Source organism: Arachis ipaensis, chromosome B04 (assembly GCF_000816755.2).
Source record: "Arachis ipaensis cultivar K30076 chromosome B04, Araip1.1, whole genome shotgun sequence".
Taxonomy (NCBI): Eukaryota; Viridiplantae; Streptophyta; class Magnoliopsida; order Fabales; family Fabaceae; genus Arachis; species Arachis ipaensis.
Window position 1 is genome coordinate 97,157,818 of NC_029788.2, and position 10,744 is coordinate 97,168,561.

General features: G+C 34.3%; 1 protein-coding gene across 1 annotated transcript; it reads left to right on the forward strand.

Annotated features, from left to right (window-relative positions):
• On the forward strand, positions 7,474-9,042 carry LOC107636696 (pyruvate dehydrogenase E1 component subunit beta-1, mitochondrial-like). The gene is made up of 4 exons (XM_016340189.2): positions 7,474-7,587; positions 7,875-7,961; positions 8,568-8,693; positions 8,805-9,042. The coding sequence occupies exons 2-4, from the start codon at positions 7,938-7,940 to the stop codon at positions 8,907-8,909; spliced, it is 255 nt and encodes an 84-aa protein (XP_016195675.2). The 5' UTR covers positions 7,474-7,587; positions 7,875-7,937; the 3' UTR covers positions 8,910-9,042.

Here is a 10,744-nt window from a genome sequence, read left to right on the forward strand (position 1 = left end):
GGTACTGAATTTTGGTGAAGGAGACTTGGACCTTGCCTAATTAAGTCATCTTTGGGTTATACGAGAAAATCAGCCAAGGTATGATTTTGGTTTTTCGTATTTAATGTATAATATCTCGTGAAAATATAGGTTAGATGACCATAGGATAGGTGTGAACGCATGAATATGTTAAATGCTTAGTACCTTTGATAATAATTGTAGAAATAGGTTGAGTATTGGTTTGGTGATTGATGGTGGTGATGAACATGGAATGCTAAATGATGATTTGAAGATGATTAACAAGGTGATAAAAATGCATATGTATATGTGATGAATTGTTGATGATCTTGTTGGTATCATGGAGGAATTTATGTATGAGATTATTTAAGATTGAGGTAGGATTGGTTGTGGTATGGGCTCGGGCAGTGTTGCTGTGATATGGTAAGTTTTAGTGTTGATTAGAAGCATAAAAACTTGGTATTGAGTGATGCTTTGTGAAAATAGAGGTTTGATGAATTTTGTGAAAATCTGATTTTTTACCAAACTTCGGTGAGCCATAACTCGGCTTACGGACCCCCAAATTCGTTCAAATTTTTTTCATATGAAAATTGGATCCGTGAAGTTTATGCCGTTCAAAGAATGAATGAAAAATATTTTAAAATGAAAAGGTTATGCCCGTCAGAAGTTTGGTGTGCAAAACTGAAATTCTGCAACACTCAGCATTTTTACCCTTTCTGCAGAACTTGCGTACACGACCACCGGCATGCGACGCGACCAAACCTTTTGGGTTTGGCATCTTGCGTACGCGAGAAAAATGCATGCGTACACGAGCAGTGATTTTGGGGGGTTGCGTACGCGACCACCTGCACGCGACGCAACCAACCCTTTCGGGTTTGGCATCTTGCTTGCTCGCGTATGCGAGCACCCCTGTTTCCAACAAAGTGAATTTTGTGTTTTAAAACCTAATTTTGAACCTCTAAACCTCTTTTTTTACTCTCTAAGACCCTAAACCTTAGTTGTAAGTATGGTGAAGAGGTTAAGCTATGGAGAAGTAGTTAACTTGGGTTTGAAGAAAGATTTAGAAAATATAACTTATGGTTGGAAGAGATGGCACTTGAGTTAATAAGATGATGAAAGTAATATATGAGGCCATCAAAAGAATAAGGCCATAATGAGAATAATGAAATATGACTGATTATTAAATGATTACAATTTATTGATGAGGTGCGGTAATGTTGTGAGTATGCGGGAGATGTATATATGAGTTAATGAATGAATAAAGGATGTAACCTAATTATGATTGAATATGATAGAGACATTCATTGACCCCCTGTATGTAAGATGTGACCGGGCACTTTAACTTTCCGGGTTCCCCATGGGCATGCATATATATTATTGAGATTGGGTGTTGTCTCTCCCATGTCAGCTTGGGATTCTTCCCATGAATATTAATGAGCTTAGAGAGTTGTCTCCCCCATGTCAGCTTGGGATTCTTCCCATGGATAGTTTTGAGCTTAGGGATGCGTGTACAGAGGGATTGTCCACTGTTAGCTACCAGGACATGTCGGGTTAGCTATGTAACCGACAGTTGATATCAACAGCCATAGGGCAGGCATACATCATATACATATGTTTGATTTGCTTGCTTGTGCATTAATTGAGCTTGCCTTTGTGAATTACCATGTTTAAGTGCTATACTTACTATCTGCATTACCTGTATTACACTTGTGCTTGTCTTTATCTGCTTGTTTGTCTGTGTGGTTTCACCGGGGTTGAGGAGTGGAGGAAAGGAGGAGGATTTGAAGGTTTTAGTATGGTTTTGGTTAAGTTTAGAACCTTAGAGGACCACCTGGTTTATGGTTTCTGTTCTAAGTTCTTTAAGTTTTATAATCTGAGGGTTGGAGTTCTAGGATTGCCTCTGGCTTTTTTGGGACCTTATATCTTATGTATGTGGCACCATTACCATGCTGAGAACTCCCAGTTCTCATTCCATACGGATATTTGTATTTTTCAGATGCAGGTTGAGAGACACCTCGCAAGGCGTCTGGAGTTTTCTGCAACGAAGTGGGCTTTTGGAATTTGATATTTTGTTCTATTTTGCTATATCTATATGTATAGACTCTCCTTATGTATATATGTTTTACTTTTGTACTTCATAAAGGTTTATGGAGAACTAGGGTTACTTTTATGTATTTTGGGTTATGGATTTCTATATGTATATATATAAATATTCTCCGGCCAGCCTTAGCTTCGCAGGCTGAGTTTGGAGCTTGGATATTTTGTACCTTGACACTCTTTTCTCCTTGTTTATATGCATATGTTTACGCACCTAAGCTTTCTTCGTACGCAAGTAATCTTACTCCTGAGCGTTGCGCTTTTAATCTTATGATTTTGCTTTACCTTTCTTTCAAGGCTCCTCGTGTATTATTTTCTTTCAATTATTATATATATATATATATATATATATATTATTTTAGAGGTCATAATACCACACCACCTCTGTTATATATATATTATTTTAGATGTCATAATACCACACCACCTCTGTTTTACGACTTAAGCGTAAGGCTCTGTGTGGTAGAGTGTTACATTTTTATCACTACATGTTTGTTACAGTCACCATCGCCAGAGTTTTGGTCATCGCTATCGCTTGGGGTGGCTGATGGAGCTACCGGCCAATCAGTTCAGAGACCGCTGTTGCTTCGTTCTGCTATTACAATATGTATCTCTATTTCGGAAACCTCGCGTTAATGTTCTGTTTTGTATTATTAAGGTTTTCGCGATATTAATGATTTAGGTTTGAGTTGTCAAGGTTGCATGTTGCGATTAAGGCTGTTTCTGCTATTGAGAAAGCAAGCGGAGCTGTGGTTGTGGTTGCCGCAAATTGCGGGCCGAAAGAAAAGGTTTCTTTGATGCGTTTGTTTTTTTGGGTTCGACTTGTCGAGGTATGGTTTTTCTAAACTCAATTTTATAATTTGGAATTATTATAAATGGATATTTGTGTGAGAAATACACTTTTTAGTGATTGTATAAGTCTTATGTCACTACTAGAAAATTAGTTATTACAGACGGATATTTCCGACGGATTTTATCCCACGAAAATACAGACAAAATTTCAGAGGAATTTTTTGTCAAAAAATATAAAAATGAATTAACACAAATTACAAACAAAAAAGAAAATCCGTCGATAATTCTGTCAAAAAAATTAATCTTTTTTCGTGAAAAATGGTTACAGACGAAAAATTCGTCTGTAATTTAAAATTTTACGTCGAAAATAATAAACTAAACCTACCACTGCCCGAGCTCCATTCACACACAAATCAAACGAGATAAACTAGCATTCCTCACCCTTCTTCTCCATCAACACTGATAAACCAGCTACTTCTTCTTCTCCTTTCCTCCCCTACAGCGCCACCGCCGGCCACCCTAACCGCCACAGCTACCTTCTCATTCTTCTCCTCTTTTTTAAACACTGAACCAGTAGAACACAGCCCCTGTCTCTCTCGTTCTTTCTCGTTCGCAGAACAAAGCAAGCTCAAGCTCCACCACCACCGCGCCTCTCTCTCTCGTTTTATCCCCCTCAGTTCTGGCTACATCCATCATCTCTTCCAGCGCTACAGCCATCATCTCCTCCAGTCAATGCCGCGGCTACCTTCGCGCAAGCCCTAGCTTCGTGGCGACCAAAATTGGTTCCACCGTCAACCGTAGTTCCACCTCTCTCTTTCCCCCTGTTCGAACCGTAGAGACCTGGGTATCCTTCTTTCCAGGTTTCGATTGTCTCTGCTTCCAGGTTTTGGTTTCAAAACTCTTTTAATTTTTGTTGAGTTCAATTAATTTTGTTTAGTTAGTTTGACTTTAGTAATTATTTTAGTTAGATTTGTTTTCTGATTAGTGGATTTTTAGGTTATTAAAATAGGATTAGATTAGGTTTTGATTCTTAATAGCTGAGAAATGTTTAGATTATTAATCTGGATTGCTGAACATTGCTGAACATTGTTAATATGAGCTTGATGAATGTTGTCTAGAACAGAAATTTAATTCAGTTAATGGCTTCTTCTCTGGTAATGCTTCTTCTCTAGTAATGGCTTTTTCTCTAGTAATGCTTCTTCTCTGGTAATGTTTCTTCTCGGTAATAATCTGTAATTTCTATTGATCCTTCTTGGTGCTGTGGTGGTTGTAATTAAGATCTGGAATTTGATTCTTCTTCTTCTAATTCTTCTCTACTAAGTTGTTCAATTTCTATTTTGTGCTTAATTTCTTCTTCTTCCTCTTTTCTTTCTTGAATTTCTGCTATTGCTGCTGCAATTTTCTTGTTTTGTTGATGGCTCAGATTCGATTGATTTTTTATTGATTTGTGACCGCTGTTGTTGTTGTTGACCGAGATTTAGTCTAGCCTTAATCTCTTCCCATTCAATTTCCCATTCTTCTACTTCTTTCGAACAAATTTCAGGTAGGATTGAGCACATATATGGTTTCCTAATCTGCTGCTGGATTGCACCAACTCCATAGTCGAAACCATGTCAAGGCTTGACCAGTTAAACCCCTTTCAACTTCTAACAATATCTGCTCTTCCGTGGTGCCTCTAGCATCTCAAAATTGGCCGGCCAAGATGGACCACCAATAACCATTGATTCCATCGAACATAGGAATTTCACTTCTGAAAAGTTAAGTTTCTTCTACCATGAATGCTCTCAATGAAAGCACCAATGTTAAACCAAATTCAATATCAATTCATTAATTTTTTGTTCTCCATACAATGACTTAATATTCTTATTTATATTCCTAACAAACTCTAATAGACTAATCAACTAATTAAGCAGCTTAATATTGATTAGAATTTAGATAGAAGCTTCTCTATTCAATTAAGTTACTCAACTTCCCTTAAAATTTGATTATGCAGGGTCCATGCCTAAGCAAAGTGGGCACTACTGTTTCTTTTATCTCTTTTCCGTTCTTATCTTTTCGGTGGGTTTGGTCTGAATGTGAATATGATCTTTGCTTCTTTTTTTGACTCTCAGATTGTGGATCACATCATGGCTAAGAGAAAAAGAAGACAGCAACTCACCCAGATGATCATAGCACTCTCCGCCACTATTCTTGGCTTGAAGAAGGTACCTACCTAATTATCCCATCACTTACTCAATTTCAACCTACATATTTCTATAATTTGCCTAAATCAAATCGGATATATATATACATGCATCACTCTTTATTGTTTTACCGAAATTGGAAACAAAGAACAAAACTGCACTAAAAATTTTAATCAATATAGCTGCTTGTTAATTTGGAAGCAAGATCATAAAATATACTTGATCCTGTTATCTTAAGCTCTCAGCATTGAACGAATCTAAATCTTTTACTATACTATACGAGATCTTAGTTGTTTTATATAATCATTGATTACTTTCCCTTTACCAATTACATTGTTTATTAGATGTACATATATATAATTGATTAAAACTCGCAAATTCAAATTAAATGGCATCATTAAAATTTAAAATTCCATATAAGTTGCACCATAAGAGAATGGAATCCATATTCTGGATCTTCACAAGCATCAAGGCGGTGGGTCTTGCTATTTTCAAGAAAAGACCAGTTGCAGAAATGTTAAAAATGTACTAGCTAGAGAGTAGAGATAGAGTAAAACAAAAATGGATTATTAAAAGTAAGAATAATAGACATGTTGGATTCAGAGTATGAAGTTCATGTTTCAGATTTTGGGGTTGCTAAGTTTCTCAAGCCTGCTTCTTGTCACTGGTTATTTGATGCTAAATATTGGCTTCCTCTTCAACTTCTCACTTGTAGAATTATAGAAGGGTCAATCAGTTGCTGGTAAAGGAATGGATTCACAGCTTTAATTTTTGTCAAACAGTAAACAAAGCAATAATTTTCTTGGAAGAACTTAGAAAATTGTAATAGTACTGGGATAAGATTTATTTATTCATTTTTTTTGAAATAAATGGTTTTTGGATTTCTGAAAAACTTCATGTGTGATTCATTTTGTTGCACTTGCTGAAGTCTCACAGGCTTCTTGCTCTGGCTGGCATAACTGAAGTTAGACTAATGCCTGTGAGCCTCCTCCTCCTACTTGAATACCATATGGAATTGGAATAAATCCATTTCTGCTTGTTGCTTCCATTTCGCTTGTGCCATACACCTGCTACATCACACTTTCATTCTTTAGTAATTAGTTTAGTTAGATTTGTTTTCTGATTAGTGAATTTTTAGGTTTTGATTAGATTAGGTTTAGTTAGATTTGTTTTTTACTGATTTTAGTAATTAGTTTGATTTAAAATTTGTTGTTGAAACTTTTTTCCTAATAGTTTTTCAATTTTTGGTGTTTCCTTTCACTGCATTATCTTTTTTCTTTTGCTGCTGCTTCTTGCTGCAGTGTGATAGTGATCCTTCTACTTGGAGCTACATCAATGATCATGTTCATTTTCATATAGGACAATAAGTTTGACTTGCTTCAGTAATAGCATATTCTGGTTGTTTAATAATGTAGAACATATGCATCTAGATTCTTTAAACTTTCTTACTTTTTATTGTTATAGGTGGTATGCTTCACTTAGGATGTATGATGTGGCTGTCAAGCATATGATGGAGCCTGCAGTCACCAGTCCAAGGCAACACAGGAATTATTCCTTAGTGACTTTCTTCAAACTGTGAAGGTGATAGTGACTCTATTTCCTTTTCAGATCTCATGCTTAGAACCTGATTGTTAAAATACTGAACTGCCAATAGTTTGATTTAACGTAATTCCTGATTGTTAAAATACTGAATCATATGACAATAAAATTTGCTTTTTGAGCATATATATTACTTATTTGAAATTTATAAACTGGTTTTGTAGAATTGAATTTATGTGTGGAACTCAGCATCAGAATTTTGGTCTATCTATTCCACAACTATGCTTGAATTTGAACAAAAAATAAAAATTTCTGGTGTTAGTTTATCTTTGAAGTTCTATCTAGTACCCTTTTATGCCTTAATTTAAGGAATAGTATAAAAATTCCATTCATTTTATGCATAATTCATCACATTCTTTACAATGGAAGTCTCCAGCAAGATTCTTTACATTTTTTTCTTTTATACTAATTTATAAATCCTAATCACTAGTTTAATTTAATTCCATCATTATTGTTGGTCTGTTAATTAAACAATTTGGATATTAATATACGTATATGCTATGGCCTATGCAGTGATATATTCAACCTCGTGGGTTGTCTCCTGGAGCCAGCTATGGTATGCTATGCTACCAACCATAATGCTTTAATTTCTTGTGGTTGTGGCTCTAACTTAGCTTGTTTTGGTATTTTGTTGCACTCTCTTCTTGTAATTTGGATGGCTCGTGGAAACGAACACAGTTGCCCACACAATACTACACAGCTCTGGTAATAATTAATAATTAATATGAAAGCATCAATTTTAATTTCCCCTAGTATCCACTGTATTACTCTGATATAAGGTTAGTTTATTGCCAGCTGTGTATCCGTGAACTTGTTTTGATCAAATGTTTAACCTGTTTTTCTTCTTACATGTTACATTACTAAGGGGCTTCTGGACAAGTATGGTCCTGAAAGGATTCTTGATACTCCAATTACCGAGGTTATTTTTTTTCACTCACAGTTCCTTGCTCTTTGATATTTTATCAATGTTTAATCCTATTGAAGAGTCATTGCAACTGAAAGAGAAAATTTAATAGTTCGTATCACAACTGACAAGAACAAATATTTTTATATCGAAAGATTTTCAGTTTAAAACCCAGAGGACTAGAGGCAGATTGCAAAAACTAAACTATCACATGAGGGGATAAATCCTATCCGTCATTATCACTGTTTCTATTTTCTATTAGTAAGGAGATGGCACTAATTTGTTTGCTAAATATATTGCAGGCTGGGTTTACTGGCATTGGAGTTGGTGCTGCTTACTATGGTCTTAGGCCAGTTGTCGAGTTTATGACTTTTAACTTCTCCATGCAGGTTAGAGTTGAACTTGATTAAATTGTATTTTACTTTTTAATTAAAGCACCAAATAATTAAATTGCTGTGATATCTTCTGAAGTTGGCCAAATTCTTCTTGATCTTTTATGTTTTACAATTAGAATACCAGGGTCCTATGATATGATATGGAAATTATTGATTTCCCATCTGAATCTGAATTAGAGATAAATAATACACTGGTGAATGGAGGCAAAATGTTGACCTCTATATTGGAACAATAGATTGAATTTATTGTTAGCCATGTAAATCATAGTAGATATACATTCTAAGCAGATATTTGATATGTGTGATGTTTGACTTGTAGTTTGAATGTCACTTGACTCCCATGGCCATATGCATTAACCAATTTTACACCTCATTATTGGAATTTTGTTACTTATTAACTCTTAATTGCTTGGCATAATTCTTTTAATGTCATAGTTACATATTATGTTAGAATGTAAAATCTCTTTCCTCTTCATTACAGCAATGTTGAGAAAAATATTTGTATCAATATACGTAATTGAAAGATCACATTACTTGCTTCTTCATTAGGTTTATAATTGATTCCACTTATTGACTTGTTCTATTTTAACGTATGCACAGGCAATAGATCACATTATTAATTCTGCTGCAAAATCAAACTACATGTCTGCTGGGCAAATATCTGTACCTATTGTCTCCAGAGGACCCAATGGAGCTGCTGCTGGAGTTGGTGCTCAGCACTCTCAAGTATGGATCTATTTCTACTTTTAAGCACGAACTTCAATTAGTTTTACATTTCTAAAGAATTTTGCTCTGCTTATTTCTTATTGTATATCCTTCAACTTAGTTTTTGTGCAGTGTTATGCAGCTTGGTATGTCTCATGCCCTGGATTGAAGGTATTATCACCATATTCACTTTATGATGGTGATGAGGATGAAGATGACACTGAAGACTATAGCTGATAGTTTTAGTATGGTTGACCAATATACTAGAAATTATAGTTGATGATCAATATACTTTGTTTATGTTTTGAATTATATTGACTTGCTTGTTTATAGTGCTTTTTTTTTTAGTTTGATAATACAATGAATTTGTTTATTTTTTGAAATATTATAAATATTCGAATACAAATTAGATAAAAATTTGTATTAAATTTATATTTTTGTATGAAAACAAGTTTATTTTGTAATTGGAAAAATAAAAAAAAATTATTTTACCTTACTAACGGATTTACAGACGGATTTTCTGTCTGTAATCAGAATGTGAGATGATTTTCCAAGGTTCAAATTACAGAGGGAAAATTTGTCGGTTAATCCGTCTGTAATTACAGACGGAAAATCCGTCGTCTTCGGAAAAATGGATGGAGAATTTACAAAGGAAAAATCCGTCGGTAACTGGTAAAAATTTGTCGATAATTTTCCGACGGAAAAAAAGTTTGTCGGTAAATAATTTCTGACGGGACTTTTACAGAGGGACAAAATCCGTCTGTAATAAAGACTAAATTTGTCTGTAAATCTGTCTATATTAATCCATTTTCTAGTTGTGTGTATTGTCCGGCTATTTTGGATGAATATGATTGTCTGTTTGATTGGACTATCGTTTGGTTTTGTTAAACGGACGGTTGCTGAATTATTTCTTTAAAGTTTTAGAAATGAGTTTGATTAATTGAAAATGATTTGATTTTGAATCGGTTTCCTTGAGATATGAAAATGGTATGAATTTTTGGAATCAGCTTGATTTTAAACTGATTTGGTCTTGAACCCGTTGGAAAGGGTTGCGGAATGGTTTGGTTGGGACCCGAAAAGGGTGGCAAATTTTGTAAGAGGGATAGGAATTGTGATATGCTATGCTTGTAAATTAATATTATGTATATATATTATTTGTAAGTATCTGGTCTGTATGTACGTATTTATGATTTCAACTAAAAAACCTCTTTTGGAAAGATTATACGGTTTTAAGTTTTAAAAGGCTCCTATTTTAGTATTAAATATGTTATAGTTGTCGTAATATCCAAGCTATCAGAGTGGCACAGCCGGAAGCGTGAATAGCAAAGGTGTTACAGAAATCTTGCTTATTTATGTATTTATTTGTTTTGACTTCTCAGACTATTGCTTTGTTGAATAGTTGAACAGCCAGGATAATTATTTTTACATGGCGGTTATATATACTTGTTCTTCTCCTTCCTATACAATCAGATCAGTATTTCTTTTGAGGGTTTTATGGAAAGCAGGTTTTGTCACTCATCCTTACAAGAGCTCAAGGTAATTAATAATAATAAACAGCATCCTTGTAATTATTTCTAATACGTAATTAGTCTTGCTTTATTTGTATTGTTTTGTGTATGCAATGATTCAAGTTATAATGGAAGTGTCTTTGCTTGATCATCAACACAACAAACAACATGTAGGTTTATATATAAATTCCTCATCTCATTATATGAAAGTTAGTTAATTTATTAGTTTAATTTATATATGGAAGTTAGTTAATCAAGTAGTGTTGATTCCTCAACATTATTCTTAGTAATAAATTCCTTAGCTCACATTTTAATTCTTCTCTGATGTCCTCTTTATGTTTTTGGTTTGACTAAGCAATAAAAAGCTAAATAAGCAATAATGCAGTTGCATTTATTGACTAGCCACATCTGCTTATTAATTATATATGATATATATTAGCATTATCTTTGTGTTGAAGGAAAGCAATAGAATTTGTATATTATGGCTATGACCGGTTTTATAATTTTGTTTATAATTTTGAATTGCTGATACATGTGGCGGAGAAGCATGAAAGAAAAGGCAAG